The 23,842-nt window shown below is 41.5% G+C and overlaps 1 protein-coding gene across 1 annotated transcript; it reads left to right on the top strand.

Annotated features, from left to right (window-relative positions):
- The first annotated feature begins 4,888 nt into the window (after nt 1-4,888).
- Nucleotides 4,889-23,272, top strand: Syce3 (synaptonemal complex central element protein 3). The gene is made up of 3 exons (XM_051189073.1): nt 4,889-5,012; nt 15,089-15,197; nt 23,003-23,272. Exons 2-3 carry the CDS (start codon nt 15,089-15,091, stop codon nt 23,158-23,160), a joined length of 267 nt encoding a protein of 88 aa, XP_051045030.1. The 5' UTR covers nt 4,889-5,012; the 3' UTR covers nt 23,161-23,272.
- The last annotated feature ends 570 nt before the right edge of the window (nt 23,273-23,842 follow it).

Below are 23,842 nucleotides of genomic sequence, written 5' to 3'. Positions count from 1 at the left end.
ATGCCTGTAGTGTACAAGGCAAGTGAACTTGCAATGAACAAAATTAGCAAACAGCCCTTCCTTTGACACCCAAAGACTTCAGTAAGGAACACAGATAACAACTGAAGGTGTACATGACTTAATAAACCAAATATTAGTGGTCAGGTGAAGGGAAGTGAGCAAACAGATCAATGAGAAGGTGCACTTTGAGATAGTGGTAAAAGCAGGTCTTTTTAAATGGCACTGCCAACTAACAGACCTGAAGGAAAAAGGAATAAGCCATGTTCTTCCCTGTCTTTCATATCCCAAACTTGATGTCCAGATTCCTGGACAAAGAGAACAGCAAGATTCAAAGGTATATGGAGAGAAATACCTGCTGTAAAAGATTAATACATGACAGTCTATAGCTGGTGTTAAGTCAGAGACCAGGAGGCCAAGCAAGCCTATCTTGAATACATCTTCATCTTCTGTCTTCTTCAAATAATGGGAGACTGATGGAGTTTGAGCAGAGGAAGTCATAATCTCTCCTAATTATAAGAAGATTTTTTCTGGCCAATCAGAATGATACAACAAAATAGGATGTAGAAGTGGGAGAATCACGAGGCCCGTCTAGAGGCAGTGGTTATGACGGTACAGGTGGAAATAATGACAGAACTCACACTAAGGCAGTGCCATACATAGGAATAGAAAATTGGGAAGCTGAGACTGTCAAAGGTAGAATAGCAAGCTTGATGCTATCTCAGAGACAGCTCACTTTTAAAAAGTATTACATGAGGCCAGGCCGTGGTGACAAACACCTTTAATCCCAGCACTTGGGAGGGGAGGCAGAGATAGACAGCTTTACAGCATGGTCTACAGATCAAGTTACAGGACAGTCAGGGCTGCACACAGAATCCCTGTTTTGAAAAACCAAACATATATATAATATATATATATATATATATATATATATATATATAATTTTAGATTATATACATGAGTATTTTACTGAACATATGTATGTGTATGTTGTCTGGTGCCCATGGAAGTCAGAAGAGGGTGTCAAGAGTTCTTAGAACTAGAATTATCGAAGACTATGAACCACCAAGTGGGTGCTAAGAACCAAACTCAAGTCCTCCACAAAAAAACAAGTACTCTTAACCATTGCGCCATCTCTCCAGCCTCAAATTATTACATTTTTACTTTGTATGTATGTGTGTGGGTAGCATATTATTACATATATGTGGAGGTCAAAGGACAACTTGTGGGAGATGATTTTCTCTTTCCACCATGTGGGTCTAAGGATTGAACTCAGGTTGTCAGGCTTAGCAGCAGAAGCATTAACCTACTGGGCCATATTCCTGGCCCTGTAACTGACATTTTAAAAATTTTGAGTGATATAGTGATAAAATAAAAAATTATAATATTAAATTTAACGTTTGTAAGAAATACCTTTGAAAGGCTGGGGATGTGGCTCAGCAGGTAGAGGGCTTGCCTAGTATATAAGAATCTCTAGGTTTGATTCCCAAGACCATATAAAACAGGTAGGTGTGTGTAGCTGCATGGTTTGAGGCCAATCTGAGATATGTGACTGTTGTGTGTATTTTACTCTTTTGGCTTTTGGGGGGCCCACCACCCAGATCCCAAATAAATCACACATGGAGGCTTATTCGTAGTTATACATGTCCAGCCTGTTTCTAGCCAGCTTTTCTTATCTTTAATTATCCCATCTACCTTTTCCCTCTGGGTTTTTATCTTTCTTACTTCTGTACATCTTACTTTCCTTCTTACTCTGTGGCTGGCTGGGTGGCTGGGTGGCTGGGTGGCTGGGTGGCTGGGTGGCTGGGTGGCTGGGTGGCTGGCCCCTGAGGTCCTCCTCTCCTTGCTCTCTTGCTGCTCCTCTTCTATTTATACTCTGCTTTCTAGCCCCACCTATCCTTCCTTGCTTCTGCTTCACTATTGGCCATTCAGCTATTTATTAGGACCACCAGGTGTTTTAGACAGGCAAAGAATCACAACTTCAAACAAATGTAGCACAAACAAAAGCAGCACACCTTAAGATAATATTCTACAACATGGAAAGAAACAAGAAAATGTATCATATGTTCTTAGGATATACATTAAAAGCTGAGAAAGATCTAGGCTTCTTATAATACTTATTTTAATAGTCATTAAAACCTAAATAGCACATGGGAAGATTCCCAGAGCAGGAATTCCTAATGTCCTTTGAATATCAAATATGCTCACACAAGGTTATATTCCATGTTAAAACATCCCTGAGCTTCCAAAATATTTTTGCAGACTTCTGTCTCATGAGGTCTCTGTAACCTCCCCTGAAGAAGTGTCTGGATTTCCACAGGTTTGGGGCAACAATAGTTCACCCAATCTGGGAAAAATGAACAGAGAACTTCCAACAAGCTAGTTTGTAATTTCTGTTAAAATTCAATCATTAAAGCCAATCAGAGGTGGTGCACACCTTTAGTTACAACACTCCCAAGACAGAGGCAGGCAGATCTCCAAGTTCAAGGCCAGCCCAGTCTACAGAGTGAGTTCCAGGGCTATACAGAGAAACCCTGTCTCATTAAAAAACAAACAAGCAAACAAACAAACTAACTAAAGCTTTGGAACTGGAGTTGGCTCAGTGTTTGAGATCACCTGTTGCTTTTGTAGAATACCCAGGTTTAGTTGCCATCACCCAAAACTGTAACTCCAATCCCAGGGAATCTGACACTCCTCTTCTGACTCTGCAGGCATCATGCATGGACACAGTGCATATACATACATGCATACATACATAGGCAAAACATTCAAATAAAATAATAAATCTTAAAAACAACAATAATAATCCTGCAGCTTTAACAGTCAAATCCTAATCTCACTGCCCAGTACTTAAATTACAGGAGATTTTTTTTTCAAGACAAGGTTCTTTTGTCTATTTGAGCCTGTCCTGGCACTCCCTCTGTAGACCAGGCTGGCCTTGAATTCACAGACTTCACAGAGACCTGCCTACCTCTGCCTCCCACTAAAGGTGTGCACCACCAATGCCCAGCAGGGTTAATCTTGATTTGTGTTTTTTTTCTGGAGTTCTATAACAGAAGTCAGTGAGCTGTTTATGCAGTTGGACAGTGATTGGAAGTTTAAAGGGTAGTTCTGGTTGTAAAAGGACAGGAAGAAAACCAGATTCAGAAGAGGTAGGAGGCCTGGCAGTATATGAAGGGATTTGACTAAACAACATCCTTCTCAATAAGCAACAAATGGATGTCCAGAACAGTTTGTCTCAACTCTTGATGTTTTCCTCTCTGCCAGTCTGCTAAGGATCATTCTGAGGGTCCTGGGTGGTTTGTGCGCTTAAACACTCAGTGTCAAGCTGTGCTGTCCTCCACTGTCCTCACCGCAGTGTGCCATTGACACCTTCCGACCAATGCCTATTTCTCCCTCATCTCCCATCGCCAGACCCTGTCAGATCATCTTGGCTTTTCACTCTGCACTCCCCACCTCTGTGTCCATGCCTCCCTTCATCCACACTTCCATCATTACCCAAGTCTCCATCCTGCCTCCAACAGCCAGTTCATCGTAACCCTCTCAGTCCTCTGATGGCAGGCCCTGAACAATATGTCCACAGCCTCTGAATACAGATTGATTTGGGAGTTGAAGAGACAGCTCAGGCAGTAACAGCACTTGTCTCACAAGCAAAAGGACCTGGATTTAAATCTCTGGCACTCATGTGAAAGCCAGGCAATTACCACACAGGTCCATAACCTGAGTATTGGGGGGTGGAGAGAAGCAGACCCAGGGAGTTCACTGGCAAGCCAGTCTAGCAAAAACAGTAGACTTCAATTTCATTGATACACCTTTCTCTAAGGCATAAGGCAGAGAATGACAGAGTAGGACAACCAATGTCCTCCTTTGACCACACCCCCACACACAGAACACCCACAAAGTGCACACACCACACATACCACACACACACAGAGCCCCCATACCATACATACAGCACAACACACACACACACACACACACACACACACACACACACACGGGAGAAAGATTAATAAAGTGCTTGCCTTTCAAGCAGGAGGTCATGAGTTCAATCCCCAGGGTGGGAGTTGAGGGTAGGGATTGGTTTGGACTAGCCTTCTATTAGCCTCCTCCCAACTAGAGATTTTTGGTTTATAATGATTTATTTATTATATTTAGGAGTGCTTGCCTGTATGTGCACATGTTCACCATGTGCATGCCTCCAAGGTGGTCTTGGAGATCAGAAGGTGGCTTCGGATCTTCTAGAACAGGACTCAAAAATGGTTGTGCTGGGAACCAAATCTGGTCCTCTGTAAGAGCAGTAAGTGCTCTTACCAAACCATCTCTCCAGCCCCACCCCACCCCTGCCCCCAAGTAGAGTTTTATACTCTTGGCCTATAAGTACTGAGATCTATTGCCCGTCCTTGCTTGGTGATAGGGATCTAATCCGTGGAGACAGAAACATACTACAGGGCAGACTTGGGCCAGAATTGCATGTGCCTGTGTGGTAATACCCATGCCTCATCTAATCCCTTTCGTCCCCTACAAGCACTGAATTCCCCTGTAAGGCCGGTGCACCAATGTCTGTCACACATAATACTGGACATTTAACAAATGTTTATGGCACCTCTGAGCCAGGTGCTGTCCTGGACACTAGGGACACGATAATCAGACACGGCCCTGTCCATGTGGCTGTCTATACACAGGAGCACCTAAGAAAGGAACTCAGCTGTCAAGCACTGGGGGCTGTGGGGTTGGGGAACACAGGCAGGAGACAGAACAAGGCTCCTTCATCTCTACTCCACCTAAATTCAGGAAAAGACCAGGTTGAAGACCACAGAACAGGCCCCGCCCACTGAGAAGTCCGTGCCCACTGAGAACTCCGCCCTCTGAAGAAAGCGAACCAATGAGAGCGAGAATCCTGTCTGGGGGCGGGATTAGTAACGGAAAGGGGCGGGGCGTCGTTGCCAGGAGTCCCTCCTTCCTCTCCCGCCGCGTGGGCTGTGGAGCAGAGCAGAGCGCGGGCCCAGCCAGAGGTGAGCGAGGCCGGCGCGCCCAGGGGCCCGACTGCCTGGCACCTTAGGGATTCTTGGACTCTGGGGCTGGGTCCCCGCGGTATTCACAGCCTCACGTGAAAACCTTCAACGCTGTAACTTGCCGCTTGCTTACATCCCTCACGCCTCAGCTGCCACTTCTGACACCCCACCTTTCACCTTAGTTCCTACATCCCCAAACCCAGACACTGCCCTTCATAGCCTCACCCAAAGCTTACTATCCCACCCCTCCGTCTCCTCCCACACTCCACAGCAAAACTGGCTGTCCTGATCTCCTCACCCCACATTTCTATCCCTCTCCCTCAGCCTACAGGAAAGATGCCTCCCCAAATCTCACATATCTTTATTTCTGTCCCCTCAGCTTCCTCAACCCCAACCCAAGAGATGTCTCCTCATCTCTTCAACTCTTTCCCTTATCTCTCTTCGGCTTCTTCACACCCCAGAGACCATCCCTGACCTCACCTCACCTCACCGCACATCCTTACCTCCCTCCCTCCTCAGCTTCCTCAGCCCACCCCCCCCCCATACCTCTGCTCATCTCAAGCCACACCCTTACCTCTCCTCAGCTCCTTCACACACACTATACCAGGCTTTTTCTTTGGGGCCACCAACCAGCTCCCAAATCATGACACAGGGACTTGTTAGTTATTTATGCCCAGCCTAGTTTAGGCTTATTGCTGGCTAGTTCTTTTAACTTAAATTAACTTGTTTCTCTTTATCTATCCTTTTGCATCGAAGCTTTTTACTTTTCCTTCTGTATATCTTACATTCCTGCTGTCTCTGGCTGGCTGGATGGCAGCTGCCTGGCTTCTGGCCTCAAGGTGTCTCCCTTGTTCTCTCCTCTCTTCTCTGTTTCTTCTCTTTTCTCTCTCCCTATTTATTCCCTCTGACTGCCAGCCCCGCCTGTCTAGCTATTGGAGGTTCAGGTCTTTATTAGACCAAACTGATATCTTAGGCAGGCAAGGTGAACCAAATGCAACTCATCTTTACATAATTAAACAAATGCAGCACAAACAAATGTAACACACCTTTATACAGTTAAAGTAATATTCTGCAGTATAAGCAAATATGTAGTTAAATATTCCATAACACCACACTCCTATTATCCTCCCCTCAGGATCTTCAACCCATACCCCACATTCTTACCTTTCTCCCCTCATCTCCTCACCCTATACCCTTATTTCCTCTAAGTTTCCTCAACCTAGATGCCTCCCTTTGTATCCTCATTCCACACTTTATCTCCCCTCTATCTGCTTGTTCAACCCATATCCTTACCTGCTTCCTTCAGTCTCCTTGTTCCTCTAAGACTATATATAGTCCAGTATCCAAATTCTTCAGTCTCCTTACTCTATATCCAAAGCCCCTTGCCCTTAAGCTTCTCATCTGTAGCCACTGCCCCCACTCCTCACTGTACCTACCACAAACACTTCCCTTCAGCATCTATCTCCTCTTCACACCTGTAGTGGTTTGAAGAGCGCCCCACACACCCACCCCAGACTCATGTATTTGAATGCTTGCTCACCAGGGAGTGGAACTCTTTGAATGAGTTAGGAGGATTAGGAAGTGGTACATAGCCTTGTTGGAGTAGGTGTGGCCTTGTTGAAGGAATTGTGTCACTAGAGGTGGGCTTAGGGGTTTCAGAATCCCTTAAGGCCTAGGCTCGCTCTCTCTCTCTCTGCCAGGATGTAGTTCTCAACTACTGCTCCAGAACTGCCTGCATGCCACCATGCCCCATACCATGATGATAATGAACTAAACCTCTGGAAGTGTAGGCAAGCCCCCAATAAAATGCTCATTTATTCAGGTTGGCTTGGTCATGCTATCTCTTCATGTACTAGAACAGTGGTTAAGAGAGAAGTTGGTGCCAGAGAGTAGGTATCACTTTGGCAGGCCTGACCATGCTGCTTGTTGATGGAATGTGAACTTTGGGTCTTTGTATTAGGAAAGCAGTTGAAGGCTTTAAATGGGGCTATTGCTGGAGGTTTCCGCAGCCACCTGGCCCCAAATAAGCACACAGACACTATATTAATTATAAAATTGTCAGCTGATAGCTAGGACTTCCTATTGGCTAGCTCTGTCTTAATCATTAATCTATTTCTATTAATCTTGGCTTATGAGAGAATGCCCAGACCTGTTACTCCTTTGTGGTCTACATGGTGTCTTTTCTGGCACCTCTGTCTGCCTACCTTTCCTAGAATTCTCCTCATCTCCTAGTTCCACCTATCTTCTGCCTCTATTGGCTAACAGTGTTTTATTCATTAACCAATATGAGAAACATATATACAGATGGATATCCCCCATCATGGGGCTTAATGGGCCATACTAATGGGATCATGGAAGACAGTGATACTGAGAACAATGTAAATTATCATGACCCTGCTCATGAAGTTTTAGAGGGGAAGAATATTAGTAAGTGGCCTAGAGACAATTCTTGTGAGAGTTTGGTAAAGAATGTGGCTGCTATTTGCTCTTGTCTGAAAAATCTGCCTGAGGCTAAATTGAAGAGTTTTTGTATTAATGGCATTGACAAAGGAGTGTTCAAGACAGGCTGTTATTAGTGATCATTCTTATGTAGATATACAATGATAAGGAGCAAGCAGGAAAAGGAAAAATACAAAATGTATAGTTTGAGGAGAAAAGGAATACCAGGAAATGTTTTGTTGGAGTCAAAGAAATTTAAAGGAAAACTTGATGCTAGATGGAATAAAGAGGGTGGTGACTTCAGGGCAAGACCCACTCAGCTAAGCTTCCAAGATGTGAAAAGGAATTAAAGAAAAGCGTAAGCGATGAAGGAAATATCAACGTCAGAAAGCTAAGGCAATTGTAATTGAATAAGGGACCGTGTTCAGCCTCAGCAAGCAGCAGGACTTGGCAGCCACAGTTGTTCTGGCTTTAGAGTCAAGAATACAAGAATACAAGAATACACTCCCTCTGCAGCTAAGAAAAGCCAATGAGGCCAGGCCTGTGTCAGGAGAGCTGCTGCATGGAGGCTTGGAGAGGCCATTGTGTAAAACTGTGAAGGTGAAGCCTGGATTATCTTGGAAACCCCAAAATGTTGAAGATGCCAGAATTGTGAGATACCTGCCAAGGAGAGCGGCAGACCAGATGTAAAACCAGCCCAAGAGAGAGAAGTGTGTTGCAGTCAACAAAGCTGAAAAGTACTTTGACATCAGACTTTATCTTATTTAGTGTACAAATTCCTAAAATTTTGAGAACTGTATACACTGTACTTGCCTGATTTTTATCTCTCCAGTTCTTCCTGTATACTACCACCACCTCTCAATTTTATAACTATAACTATTATACTACACACACACACACACACACACACACACACACATATAGTGTGTATATGAGTGTGTGTGTGTGTGTGTGTGTGTGTGTGTGTGTGTGTGTATCAACCTGCTGAGTCTAATTAGTGCTGCCCATATGTGCATGTCTAAAACCAACTACTTAGGGTTGGGTATTTGTCCCTGAAGAAAACTGGTTCTTCCTCTCTCATCAGCAATTGACTGCCTATAAGTCTTCATCTAGGGGGGCAGCCATATGATATTTTCCTCCATCCACATTGGCATGTCAATCAGTACGGTATTTGCCGCTGACAATCCTATTGTTAAGTGTTTGTGGTTATGACATCCAGAAGACCTGTCTTGCAGCCATCATCCTGGTCGTCAGGCTTTTACTCTTTCACCTCCTCTTCTGCAATATTCCTTGAACCTTAGGTGTAGGGCTTATATTTTAGATGTCCTACTTGGGGCTGAGCATCCCAGGGTCACTTACTTAACCATTTGTGGGTCTCTGTAATAGCTTCCATCTGCTACAAAAAGAAGCTTCTCCAAAGAGGAGTGAGAGGCACACTTACCTATGAATGTAAGACTAAGTTTATTTAGAAGGTAGTAGTAAGGTATATTATTTAGCAGTGTGCTAGTAGCAGATTATCCTCTAGGGTTTATGACCTCTTCAGCCATGGGTTCTTGGATAGGTTTACAGTACCAGACATGAGTTCACCTGAATTAAGCAGGCTTTTGGTTACCCAAAAGATACAAGTGCTTCTTTTGCACCATTGGGGATATCTTGTCATTCCAGTAGTTATGGTTCTCAGATTTTACAGTGGGGTAGAATTGTTGATAACTGTTCTCCATTGGCAGCTTACATATCACCTTTTGACACTATGAGAGCTAACTCTTGAGGAAGATGCTTCCAGATAACAATTTCATTTCTTCAAGTGCTGTGACAGATATTTATAGCATCTTCAGCAATAGGGTATTACCCTCATGTTATGGCAATCAAATAGAGTGGCAGTAACCTATATTTGGGGGGGGTCTCCTACATTTGAATCTTTAGGTTTGAGTGTAGAAAAGCAGCTAGAAAAGCAGAAAGGAACTATTTCAGGGGGTGGGGTGGATAAGAAGGGGTAGAGAGAAGTGTGGCAAGAGACAGTTGCTAGAAAGAAAGAAAGAAAGACGGACGGACGGAAGGAAGGAAGGAAGGAAGGAAGGAAGGAAGGAAGGAAGAAAGGGGGAGATTCAGTGAGAAGCAGGAGGGAACATAATAAGGAGAGGAAGGAGGGATAAATAACACTAAGAATGTTTGGAAAAGCCACTAGGAAACCTATTGTTTTATAAGCTTACTTAAAAGTATTACCCTACACAGTTGAATAATACTCCCCCTAGGAGCTACATGCAACAGGAACCCCAGTGCCCAGAAGATACCACCTCCCTTTGAGTTGTTAGTTTATAAGTCACAATCTAGTAGCAAATTTTAGTAATAACTTTTAAGACATTTTGTTGTTGTTGTTCCATTTACAAACTTAAACTCATTTAATTATAATCTTAATATATTCTCTCTAAGTGCCTGAATTGTCTTAACAAAACCTTCATGATTTCTTAAATAGTTGATTCTTTTGTTTGTTTGTTTGTTTTGGTTTGGTTTGGTGCCTGTGTGTGGTTCTCTGACAGAATTTCAATATGTAGCTTAGGCTGGCTTAAAACTCATGACGACTCTCTTGCCTCTGCCTCTCAAGTGATGGGATTATAGGTATATACCACCAAGCACCATTCTCTTAAGTAATTTTTATAAATAGCACATCAGACTTACAGTGAAGCTTGCATTCTCTTAAGTGCCCTCAAACTGTACAGAAACTTTGGCTGAAAAATAACACTCTGTAATCAATTATATATCTTAAAGTAGAATAGTAAAATTGATCTGTTACTGTGATATATAATGCTCTCTTCTATATCCAAATACACAAAATGATGAATATTCATAATTATTGCTTTTATCCTTGTAAATATTTCCATCTTATTGTTTTGTTTTGTTTTTGGTTTGTTTGTTTGTTTGTTTTTCAAGATAGGGTTTCTCTGTAGCTTTGGAGCCTATCCTGGAACTCACTCTGTAGACCAGGCTAGCCTTGAACTCACAGAGATCCTCCTGTCTCTGCCTCCTATGTACTAGGATTAAAGGTATGCACCACCACTGCCCATCAACATTTCCATCTTAATATCCTACTTTCTCGGGGTTGTAACTTTCTCACATACTGTGGTGTTAGAAAAAAAAATGCCCTCCAAAAGGATTGGCACTATTAGGATGTGTGGCTTTATTGGAGTAGGTATAGCCTTGTTGGAGGAAGTATGTCACTTGTGGAGGTGGGATTTCAGATCTCATATATGCTCAAGCCACACCTAGTGTCTCAGACCACTTCCTGTTGCCTATGAGTCAAGATGTAAGAACTTTCAGCTCCTTCTCTAGCACCATGTTTACCTGCATGCTGCCCTGCTTCTTGCCATAACAATATGAACTAAATTTCTGAACTGTAAACAAGCTGCCTCAATTAAATGTTTTCCTTTATTGAGAGTTGCCATGGTCATAGTGTCTCTTCACAGCAATAGAAACCTAACTAAGACACATACTAATGAAACATTATACCATATAATTTTGATGATTCCCCTCTTGTACTTTTTAGAGCTTCCTTTTCAGTTCAGTAAAATTCTTCATGATGGGAGAATAATGGTTAAAATGTACTGGACTTTCAGAACATGACTCTGCCCTATCCTTCTACTTATCTGATTATTTATCCTTAGTCTCTGGATAATTCCTTCACATTATTTCCCCAGTCTTTGGTGCTAGGCCTCTTCTCATGTGTACCCTCTCCCTTGGTAATCTAATATTTGTCTTTAAGTAACATCTATATGTGGATAGCATTCACATTTCTATCTCTAGCCTACCTTGTATAATTCATTTATCCAACTTCCCACTCAGAATCCCCATTTACATGCATAGTAAGTGTAATAAACTTGTGTTTTTTTAAAAAAGATGTATGTATTTATTATATATACAATGTTCTGCATGTATGATTGCACACCAGAAGAGGGCACCAGATCTCATTACAGATGGCAGTTAGCAACCATATGGTTGCTGGGAATTGAACTCAGGACTTCTGGAAGAGTAGTCAGTGCTCTCTTAACCTCTGAGCCCATCTCTCCAGCCCCTAAACTTGTGGTTGTGATGGTTAGTTTTAATTGTAACACACTCTAGAATCACCTGGGAAAAGGGTCTCAAGGAAGGAGTGTCTGTGTGACACAGGACAATCAAAAAAAAAAAAAAAAAAAATGGATCACTCCAAGATACAATTCAGGCTCTGTGGCAGCAGGGAGGAACAGTTTTGAGGAACAGCCATACAAAGGTGTATTTATTGATGGTCACACAAAAGATTTTTTTTTTTTTTAGGTAAAGCAAGTTCCTCATACCAAAGCCCCTGATCTAATCTGTATGTTTTATAAAGAAAAACATCACACTCCTGCAACTTTAGCCTTTTCTGTGTACTGTGGGAAGTACCCCATAATGCAAAACACTCCAGGTGTGCCAGAACTATCTTGAGACCAAAGTAAGGCTCTAAAGCTCCTTCAGAAAAACAACTCTATAAATCTCAAAAAAAAAAAAAAATCCACTGTTTTCTACAATGATTTCTTCAAGGTCTAATTACTTCTAGAAAACAACTGTTCTGAAGTTTACCCTATAGTGGAAAAAAAATTATTTCATTCTAATGTTTTTACCCTAGATTTGATTATTCTACTAACTTTTCCTCTACACAGGAGTATCTAGATCAGGTTGGCATGTGGACAATCTGTAGAAGATTGTCTGGACTATATTCATTGAAGTGGGAAGCATTGTGGATGGCACCATTCCTTGGGTTTGAGTCCTCTCCTCTATAAGAATAGAGAAAGTCAACTGAGCATTAGTCAGTGTACATTCATTCATTCATTCTTTTTCTCCACTCTTAACTGTGAATGTGACTCAGTGCTTCGAGTTCCTGCCTTGACTTTCTCACAGTGATAGATTGTAACCTGGAAGTGCAAGCTGAATAAACCCATTTCCCTTCAAGTGGCTTCTGTCAGGGTATTTTATCATAGTAATGGGAAACAAAACTAGAACAGAAATTAGTATAGAGAGGGTGTTGTTGCTGTGATAAACTTGGCATGTAGCTTTTAAGCCTTTTAGGGTTATTTTTTCTTTTAACACATTCTCTCTCTCTCATTCTGTGTGTGTGTGTGTGTGTGTGTGTGACAGTGTGCATGTGGAGAACAGAAAACAATTTTGAGAGTCGCTTCTCTCTTTTCACAGTGTGGATTTCCAGGAACTGAACTCAGGTTGTCAGGCTTGGCAGGAAAAGTGCTTTACTGGCAAAGCCATTGCACCTGTCCTGGAATTGCTTTTTTTGTGCAAAGAATGTGGAGCCATGTGTTTCTTTAGGCTAAAAAAGCTACCAAATGATGTACGCAGAGTTTAATGGGCCACTTTTGTGCTCGGAAAAAAGAATATTGAGAAAAATGAAGATAGTAGAGACCCAGCTCAAAGGTTTCAGATGGAAACAAGAACTCTATTAGAAACTAGGATAATGACCATCCATAGGGATATTCATTCTGCATAGATACAATAATTAAACAAGAGTAGAAACATGTATACAGTATAACAAATTTAACCATAAATTTGTATCATTATATAAAAATACATACTAATGTAAAATATTTGAGATTAGTAGCAACTACTAATGGGCAGCGTGTTTCAAAATTGCTTTCTGTTGTCTGGGGGCAATGGCATCTTTAGGGAACCAGAAAAATGAGATAATGACACATCCTGGAAGAGCTAGCTGTTCTCTAATCTTGGTGTAATGGGAAAGTGCACAGCTTATCTGAAGTCCTAACTGGAGTAATCTCTGAGGCTGAATCATCTTAGCTAACCACTTGAACTAGTCTTGAGCAGTTTGTTGTCCAAAAGCTGATCTTTGGGTGGTGTTTGTCAGCTTAGTGGAGTTACCACAATCCAGGCAGAATAGGCATTGTAGGGCCCCACAATCTTCTTGAAGACCTCAAAGGTCACTGCTAGGAATAGTCACAGTTTACTGCAGAAAATTTAAACATTTTAATGTCATATGCAGGAGATCTTAGAGAGGTTAAAGGACCACAATTTGTTAAGTACATCTGGAATACACAAACTTAGTTCCTATTTACCTGCTTCAGACTCACACCCAAAACTACATACAGGAAGCTAGATGAAATCTATTTCTCTATATGACCAATAATATCATGACAGAAAATTTAAATATATATAATAATCTTATAAATTTTGAGATAACACTAATTACCTTAAGAAAAGTTGTAAAGAGTTCAAATAAAACCAAACAATTATGAGATTAGTGGAAATAAAATAGTCCCTTAATTTTGTTTTTACTTCTGCCCTGTATAATTTGCTCTTCTGATATGAGATTTGGCGTTTTTCTTTTAACAACCATGCTTTGGTTTAGAGAAGGAGAGAGCCATACTCCAACTCCAAAGCCAGCTTTAATTTTTTATTGAATTGGAACTGCATAAAGACTATTTGCCTTATATGTCTGTAAAGGACAGCAGAAACAATCATTTGGGAAGATTTCTGAAATTTCTGCATATTGAGAGTCAGTAACTTTATTAAGAGGGACTTGAAAATCTAATAATGCCATGAAAATATCATACAATTCTGAGTTTTGAACAGAATCATAAGAGCTTTGAGCCACTTTATTTCTCCTGACTTATAACCTTTCCAGATTTATTTGCATCAGCATAGAATGTAGAGGCACCAGAAATTGGTGTTCCTAGTACAATATGAGGAAGGATCCAATTAGTTTCTTTTCATGAATTGAAGTCTCTTTCTTTTGACATATTTTTGGACAAAAGGATTATTTCACAACAGGAATGTCACCACCCATAGTGGACTAGGTCGTCCTATATAAATTAGCAATTGCAAAATGCCCACAATGGGGGTTGGAGAGATGGCTCGGCAGTTAAGAGCACTTGATGTTCTTGCACAGGACTGGGTTCAGTTCTCAGCAGTCACATGGTGACTGTTTATAATGCCAGTTATAGGGGATCCAGTGCCTTCTTCTGGACACCATGTGCATCTGCATTCATATGTACATGCCCCTACCAGACAGACAGACAGACCACACACACACAATTTAAAAATAATAAAAATAAATCTTAAGGACTATCAAGATGGCTCAGTGGTTAAGAGCACTTGGATTCAATCCCCAGGACCACAACTCCAGTTCTAGGGGATCTGATGCCCTCTTCTGGCCTTTCTCAGGTGCTGCATACACAAGGTGCTCAGATGTATAGGCAGACAAAACACTCATGCACATAAAAAATAAAAATAGATGAAACTTTAAAAATAATATTAAATTAAAATCAATCAGTCTTAAAAAAGAAAGAAATTTTCCCACAGGTATGCCCACAAAACAATCCAATGGAGGCAATTCCTCAGTTGAGATTTCATCTTCCCAGGTGTGTCAAGTTGATAACTAAAGCTAACTATGACACAAACAAGGATCAAAGAAAGAAAAGAACAATCAGCATATGTTATAGTCTGTGTGGACTCTTCCCACACATTTTCATCTGAGGCATACATGGTGGTATCCAATTCTTGACAGATAGGGAAACAGTTGTTCAAGGATTGCTCATCTGTGAGTTGTAGGGTGGGAACTAAAATGCCAGCATGTCCCACGCAGCTTCTTTTTGTTCACTGCCTAGATGGCTGACTCTGATCCTGGGGAAAGAAACTATGATAACATGCTGAAAATGCTGTCCGACCTGAATAAGGACCTGGAAAAGCTATTGGAAGAGATGGAAAAAATCTCAGGTAGGATGTTTTCCAAACAGGATGCCTTCTTCTTTCCAGTGGTTTCCTTGTTCCCTAAGCATACAAACCTTTATCAAATGCTTTCCCTAACATGGGCTTCCCTAACATCCTTCCAACTTTGTATCTTGTAACTACTGCAACACAAAATTTAAGTTACAGCAATTGACTCTTGAGTTATTTGGTTCTCTTCCATGTGATTACCTTTTACCATCAGACTGTTATCTTGAGGGTAGAATTCTAGGAATGTAATTGTCATAGTACCAGGTACTAACTCACATGTGCACCAAAGGCAAGCAAGGGTCATCATTACACTAATGATCAGAAGTTGAACAGACTTTCTGTGAACTATTAAGAAGAAAGGTTTGGAATGATCATGATAAGACTAGTGGACTACTGAAAATGGGAGGCACAGCACCATGGAATAAAGAGGCAGCAGGATGGATATATTTATTCATTCTTGGGAAGGAATATTATATTGTTATTTTACTCAACATGTTTCCATGAAGCAGTAGAAGCCACATTATAATTTCATATGTTCTTAATTCAAAATATATATTCTAGAGGCAGACAGATTTCTGAGTTCTAGGTCAACCTAGTCTAGTCTACAAAGTGAGTTCGAAGACAGCCTGGACTACATGGAGAAATTCAGTCTCAAAACAAAATAAAAAACTTTAAAAAATACATATAGCCAGGTGGTGGTGGTGCACACCTTTAATCCCAGCACTCAGGAGGCAGAGGCAGGTGGATCTCTGTGATCTCAAGACCAGCCTGATCTACAGAGCAAGTTACATGACAGCCAGGGCTATACAAAAAAAAAAAACCCTGTCTCAAAAAAATAAAAACAAAAAACAAACCACAAAATATTTGTAATCTGTGAGCCCAAATTTTCTGTGGAAAATGATGGGGGGGTGCTTTACAGGACATACATACTTTACTCAAATAAAAACAGTTTTGAAGCAAGCAAGATGCTGAGTGCATGTAAAGGCACTGTGGCTGAGCCTGACAACCTGAGTGCAACCCCTGAAGCCCTCACAGCAAGGACAGAATTGACTCCTACAAGCTTCTACCTCTGACCTCCACACATGCACTATGAACATGTGCACACCAACACACACACACACACACACACACACACACACACACACAATTTTAAAAAACAATTTTAAGTAAATTATTCATAACAGGTTGTAAAAATTTCTGCTCAGAAATGCAGGGTATTTTTTTCCTGTATATTTGCATACATACATACATGTATATGCAAGTTTTAAATACATTTTAGTTATCCTTTTCTAGGAGGTCCATAATTCATTTTCTACTACAAATATCACTCCTTCAAACCTGTCACACACCTGTAACAGCAGCACTCAGGTGGACCATGGCAGCAGTGGACATGGCACTGCAGCAGTAGCTAAGAACTTGTAACTTAAAACACAACCACCAGGAGGAAAGAGCTAGCTGGAAATGGCAAGGACTTCTGAGACCTCAAAGCCCACCCCCAGCACCATATCCTCCAGCAGCCACACTCCCTGATTCCTCCCAAACAGGTCTGCCAACAGGGAATTAATTATTCAAATAGGTGAGCCTATGGGAGCCAGTCTCAGTCAAACCACCACACCCGTTATTTTAAAATTTTGTGTTACTCTTGAAGGTGTGTGTGTGTGTGTGTGTGTAGATAGTTGTGTAGATATATGTGCACACATATAGAGGTCAGAGAGCAATGACATGTGTCCTCCTGGGTCACTCTCCACCTTATTTTTTGATACAGACTCTCTTTAAACCTGAAGTGTGTTGATTCAGCTTGACTAGCTGACTGCCAAGCCCTAGGAATCCTCCTGCCTCCACACCCCAGAGCTAGGATTATAGGCATGCACTTCCATGCCCAGCTTCTTACATGACTATTGAGGATCAAAATTGGTTCCTTGTATTTATTTACTCAGGGAAGCACTTTCCCAGCACTATCTCCCCAGGCCTCAGACCCCTTTGAAGAGAGGAGAGGGCCTCACTATGTAGCCCAGGCTAGCCTAGAACTCACTTTGTAGGTTAGGCTGTCTTCCAACTCACACTGTATATTAGGCTGGCTTCCAGTTCATGAAGATGCTTACACCTCTGCTTCCCGAGTGCTGGTATTAAAGGCACGTGTCACCACACCAGGCCACATGAAGTTTTTTTTTGTAGCTTATAAGACTCTGTTATATATGTCAGGGTTTTGGGTTTGGGGTTTTTGTTTATTTGGTTGGTTGGTTTGTTTGTTGTTTGGTGGGGTTTTTTTTTTTTTTTTTTTTTTTGTGTTATTGTTGTTGTTGTTTGGTTTTTCAAGACAGGATTTCTCTGTGTAGCTTTGGAACCTGTCCTAGAACTCATTCTGTAGACCAGGTATATGTCAGGTTTTAAAGAGTACAGTGTCACACAGCTGTTGTTGCTGTTGTTGTCATCACCATCATTACCATTCAGGAAGTCCCCTCCTCAGATCTCTTTTGTATTTTATGCTCTGGGCTTTCCTCGTGTGTTTGCTCTTCCAAGGGAGTAACAGATCCGTTTACTTAATACTCTGTTTGGGCTTGTGTTGAAACTGAATGTCATGGCATTTGTTAGATCTTTGTTTTCCAGGGCGGGGGTTGAGCCCAGCTTCATATGTGAAGTAAATACAATGTCCTAAACTCCTTCAAACCACACATTACTGAGAGACAATGATGTTTTGTTTGGCTTTGCATAACAAGTCTCATTCTTTAGCTCAGGTAGGCCCGGAGTTTTCTGTGTAGCCCAAGCTGGGCTCTTAATTCCTAGTAATCCTCCTGCCTTAGCCTCCCAAGTACTGGGATTACATGCATGAGCCACCACACCTGGCTAGAAAAGTGATATTATTTTAACAGGAAGTATTCTCATTCTAGAGAGGTGACACTTCAGGTTGTTCAGGTCTCATTAAGGACTCAGCTTTGCAATATTTTCTAGATTTCTGTCTTTTTCCTTTTTCCTTTTTTGTTTGTTTATTCATTAATTTGAGACAAGATCTCTCTACATACATAGCTTTTGTTGTTTTGGGATTCACTGTATAGACCAGGCTGGCCTCTGAACTCACAGAGATCTGCCTGACTCTGCCTCCCAAGTTCTGGGATCAAAGGCATGAACCACCACACCTGGCTTCTATGAATGCACTTTTGGGGTTTTATTGGAAATATCCTATGAGAAATAGATATTTTGGAACTAAGGAGATGGTTTGGTGGTTAAGAGCACTGGCTGCTCTTCCAGAAGACCTGGGTTCAATTTCCAGCAACCACATGGCAGCTCACAACTGCCTGAAACTCCATTTCCAGAGGTCTGACACCCTCATAGACATATATACAGGCAAAAAATTAAAACTAAAATGTAAACAAATAAATAAATAAAAAGGAAGAAGACATGAATACCCCCCCTTTATTTGCTAACTAATAATAGACCACAGAAAGGTAGCAAGGTCTGGCTATTTAGTACCCTTATATGTTATTGGTAGTGATAACAGCTTATGTTTATTATATACCACATTGATATCTTTTCCATATGCTTTAAATACAATATCTCATCTACTTCTTTTAACAAGTTTAGGGTGAGTATATACCATTATTATCCCCATTTATGGATACCGCAACTTAGTGGTGGAATGTGATTACCATGTGCATTGTCAGTGCCCTGGGTTTATTCTCCAACACTAACTACTTCTTTTCACCTCCTGAAAAAGAAAAAAGAAAAGAATGGAGATAAATCCTAATAAACAGATCACTAGGTATATTTTTGCCTTCTAAATTATTTCTTGTACTGATGTTACTTAATCATCTGCCTCTACCTAACAAAGCTCCCTGCTCTATCAGTTTTCAGTAAGACTGTCCTCACCTCTCTAAGTTTTTATTGTCAATCCTGGAACCACTGCACTTCAAGAACATTTGCCCATTCTGTCTTCAAAATCATCACAACTTCCCTACTTACTGTCCTTTTCCAAAATTACCCCAGTGGTTTAGGGTTTTGCTGTGGAAGCCTCATATTCTCAACACCCAAATCAGTATCTGCTATCTATTGCTGCATAACCAATCCAAGAGGCTGGACACCAATGTTATGGGTAATAAATCGGAACTCAGCATAACTGGCCAGTTCTCCTAAGATCCCAGTCACAATATCAACCACGGCTTCAGTCTCTGAACTCTTGACTGGGCACTGGGAAATCCACTTCCAGACTCACATAGTTGCTGACAAGAGATTTTGTTTCCCCTTCTTTTTCTTCCTTTCTTTTGATGGTGGTGGTATTAGAACCCTGGGAACACTAGTCAAGTAGGCTTCCCCTGAGCTATAGTCTTGGTGGAGGCTTCTCTATGTGGTCTCTCCATAGAGCTGGTCTTAACTTTGTCTGCTATTTCTTTGTTACAGCATGTGCTGTTTACTTCCTTCTCAGCATGTTTCATAATCTCTAATGCCTTGTATGCTGATTATCTGTCTTCTCCCCCTGCCACTTACCATGGACTCTCTGGGAACACAGATGTACCCTGTCCACTGCTCCGCAAATGGCAGCACAGAGTTTTTCTGGAGAATCTTCTAATTAGCTCTTCCTATTCTATATATTAATTTCCCTTGGATCAGAAGACAAGAGGGCTATGCAAACAACAGAGTGCCTTGCTGTCTGATTGTTTTGTCCTTCCTAACAGTGCTTTGACACATACTGCCAGCTAATCTTTGTCAGTGATTTTAACTACATGAAGGGGCCTCCCTGTATTTAAAATATAGATGTCATCAAAGTTATCTGCAACTGCAGAATGTTGTTGTTTATTCTCTCTCTCCTCTCTCTCTCTCTCTCTCTCTCTCTCTCTCTCTCTCTCTCTCTCTCTCTGGCTCTTACTCTTCGGGAACCCACCACCCAGGTCCTAAATAAAGCACACATAGAGGCTTGTTCTTTCTTATAAATGCCAGCCTTAGCTTGGCTTATTTCTAGCCAGCTTTATTTAACTTAAATTATCCTGTCTATTTTTTGCCTCTGCTTTTATCTTTATCTCTGTATACCTTTCTATACTTCTTATTCCATGTCTGGCTGGGTGACTGGCCCCTGATGTCCTCCTCCTTTTCTTGCTCCTCCATCCTCTCTTCCCAGATTTCTTCTATTCTCTCTGCCTGCCAGCCCTGCCTATCCTTTTTCCTGCCACACGATTGGCCATCCAGCTCTTCATAGACCATCAGGTGTTTTAGATAGGCACTGTAACACAGCTTCACAGACATAAAAGAATTCAACATATATCATTAAGCAAATGTTCCACAGCATAAACAAGTGTAACATATCTTTAACTAATATTTTACAACAGCAGAATGCTTTTTCTTAACTTTTATTGTAAATATATTTATGTGTGTGGTTGTTTTGCCTTGGTCATGGTGTCTCCTCATAGCAATGGAGGTGACTAAGACTGACAGAGGGCTGTACTCCTCAGCTCCAGCATTGAGGTGTGTTCAAGAGCATGTTTGTCTCTCTCTTATGGGCACTGGCCTTAAAAAAGAAGTTTTTCTTTCTTTCTCTGCTTTGGCCTAGGAAGCTCAGAGGAGTTAGAATTCTAGGTGCTATGGGGTACTTCATGAGGTTTATTTCTTTGGGCTACTTTTGTCCCTGAGTACCTAAATTGTTTATTTTATAGTAAAAGTTTCTAATTCTAAGCAATGCTCCTAATCTGGGTATCCAGTTTCATTACTCACAATTCTATATCACACCAAATATTGAGTATGAACACAATCCAGCCTAGTTCTTTGATGGTTATGATAAAGGTCAATTTTCTTCTAATTCCCAATAACTTATCCATTTCCATCTGAGGTGTTATCAGAATGGTTTAAACATTCTGTCCAGGATTACATATATTCTCTATGAAGTCAGAGGATTTCTCTCCAAATTCCTCTTTTCTTCCTGAGTCAGAATTGCTTGTTTGTTTGTTTGTTTGTTTGTTTGTTTTTGAGACATGGTTTCTCTGTAGCTTTGGAGCCTGTACTGGAACTTGCTCTGTAGACCAGGCTGGCCTCCAACTCACAGAGAGCCACCTGTCTCTGTCTCCCACATGCTGGGATTAAAGGCATGCACCACCAGAATTACTTTTAAAACTCCATCCATGGCAATACTGTATCATGTACTTCTGTTATATGTTTCAGAACTCTACCCACCACCAAAGCTGCTCCCAATCTTTCAAGTGTTGTTACAGCAACACTCTCCTGGTTGGTACCAGTTTTTGACTAATCATCCAGAGTTACTATAATAAATGGCCACAAACAAGGTAGCTTTAAAAATAAATTTATTTCTCATGGTTGGTCTGAGTCTGGGAAATCCAAGATCAAGGTGCCAGCGAGTTTTCTGGTGAAAAGTCCCTTCCATGTATGAACAGCCATCAACCCTCTCATCATGTCCTCACATGGCCAACCGCAAGTGCTGTGTCTCTTTTATAAAGACACCAACCCAGGAGCCGTGAGGGCTCTACCTTTATTACTGCACATCTCCTGGATGCCCATCACCTAACGCCATTAACTCAGGACCATATTTCAGAGCATAAATGTAGAGGTATGCATAATTCAGTCTATAACATATGCTAAGTGGTTCCTGTAGTATCTGTTAGATTCTCAGCAGAAGCTATTAGATCGTCTCTATTTTGTGAATGAAGAGACTGAGTTAGCAAATTTGCTTCCTTGTTTAAGGTCACATAGCTGGCAGGTAAAGAGATGGGAAGCAGACTCTGCTCTGGCTTCCAGTTCATATGTCATCTGCTGCCAGGGGTTTGTGCTAGAATGATCCCCAACCTGCTAGACAAAAACTGTGTTGCAGAATGGGCCAATGGTCTGCATTGTAAGAAGTGTCACAAGTGACACTCCTAATTCAAAAGTTAAAGACTCTGTATGCTAGCAATAGAGTCATATGAATTCTGTTGAGACATTGTAATTTTCCATAGCTAAATATATGCTTCTCTCCACTACTTTGAGTCTGTGATGAAGTGATGTTGCTTTCATATATGTACAGATGCACATCTGGCACTGATCAATTTCTGTGTAGATATCATTTCCCAAAGTGCCCAATACTTTTCCTGCTAGTAGAGGAATTTTAATGGAACATGTCTTCCATGCTCAGTTGTCAGAGAGGCACACCATGTTCCATACAGTTCTACAGGAAAGAGCTGCACCAGAAGTGAGTGCTGGAGAATGGGTTCTGCACACACTTCCAGAGTCCACACAAGAAGCACGTGCTCCCTTAGGAGGTCCAGCTGTCTTCCAGTTGTTCTGAGGAAGAGCAGAGGTGCATGTCTGTGTGATGGTGAATGCTCAAGGGTGCCTAACAGTGAAGCAACCTACCCTCTCCAGAAAAAGGCATGCTCTGTGCCTTACTGGTATCAGGGACAGCTAGATAGATATCTCAGGTCACTGAGAATAAGAAAACACATCATTTGGGTCTTGTGGGTTTAGAAATGTTTGAATTACCTTGAGCATGTAAGCTTGTGTGAAAATGAGGACTTCTTAAGAGTCACCATGCAAACCACTTACTATACAAGTAAGGGTCCATGTTTGCTCTAATTTTCCTCCCATCCCACATCAGATCAGCCTCCAGCTTGTTATTGTCATAGGCTTAAGTACCGAGAAGTTAAGACTTTTAGGATATTAGCTGGTATTATTGCTACTGTAGGAAGAAGCTTTATAAGGGGTTTATAGCACCCTATAAGCTTTCTCTTCTTGGGAGACTCAGTGTCCCCCAGGGTCTGGCCCTAAAGCTGAGCATAGTGGCTCACCATAGCTTCAGCACCTGTCACCTGACTGGGCCTGTTTGGTTGTTCTAGTGCAGGCAACCTGGATGGCCTACGATATGGTGGTCATGCGTACCAACCCCACACTAGCAGAGTCCATGCGCCGGCTGGAGGACGCCTTCCTCAACTGCAAAGAGGAGATGGAGAAGAACTGGCAAGAGCTACTCACTGAGACTAAACACAAGCAGTAAGCCACCATCTGTCACCAGCCTAAGTGCAGAAGCCAGGGGCATGGGTCCAAAGGCCCAGGTGTGTAGCTATGTGCATGGTACTTGTTTCTCAATAAACTTATTTTCAAGCAAACCCAAGGACTCCTTTCTGACTTACACAGTGATTGACACAACAAAGAATGACAAGTGTGTGAGGAAGATGCTTTCAGTGTGCCAAACACCTACTGGTATCAGTTGTACCAAGCGTAGAACAAAAAGGAGGGGTGAGATTGCAGACACAGGCACTGGCCACTCAAGACCAAGTCCAGTCCCTAGGGCCACATAAAGGGACAAGGAGAAAAGCAAGTCCACAAAGTCGTTCTCTAAATACTTCACCTGTACCAAGGCACATGCATTTTCCTCACAACAATAATAAATGACTTTGTTTAAAATATTTTATTTTTATGTGTGTGGGTGTTTTGACTTGCATGTAGGTTTGTATTATACCATATGTATTCATTCAGTGCCCACAAAGACCAGAAGAGGGTGTCAGATCTCTGGGAATGAAGTTACCAACAATTGTGAGCCACTATGGATTCTAGAACTCAAATCTGGGCCCTCTGGAAGAGTAACCAGTGCTCTTAACCATGAGTCATCTCTCCAGCCTCTAAGTTTCTTTTCCTTTTCTTTCTTTCTTTCTTTTTTTTTTTTTTTTTTTTTTTTT

Source organism: Phodopus roborovskii, unplaced genomic scaffold (assembly GCF_943737965.1).
Source record: "Phodopus roborovskii unplaced genomic scaffold, PHOROB, whole genome shotgun sequence".
In the NCBI taxonomy this organism is placed as follows: domain Eukaryota; kingdom Metazoa; phylum Chordata; class Mammalia; order Rodentia; family Cricetidae; genus Phodopus; species Phodopus roborovskii.
This window is presented reverse-complemented; position numbering and strand designations above follow the sequence as displayed.

Coding starts and splice junctions, on each gene's coding strand:
- Syce3 (XM_051189073.1), top strand. CDS start 15,089: ATGGCTGACTCTGATCCTGGGGAAAGAAACTATGATAACATGCTGAAA. Junction 15,198..23,002: donor AGAGATGGAAAAAATCTCAG/GTAGGATGTTTT, acceptor TGGTTGTTCTAG/TGCAGGCAACCTGGATGGCC.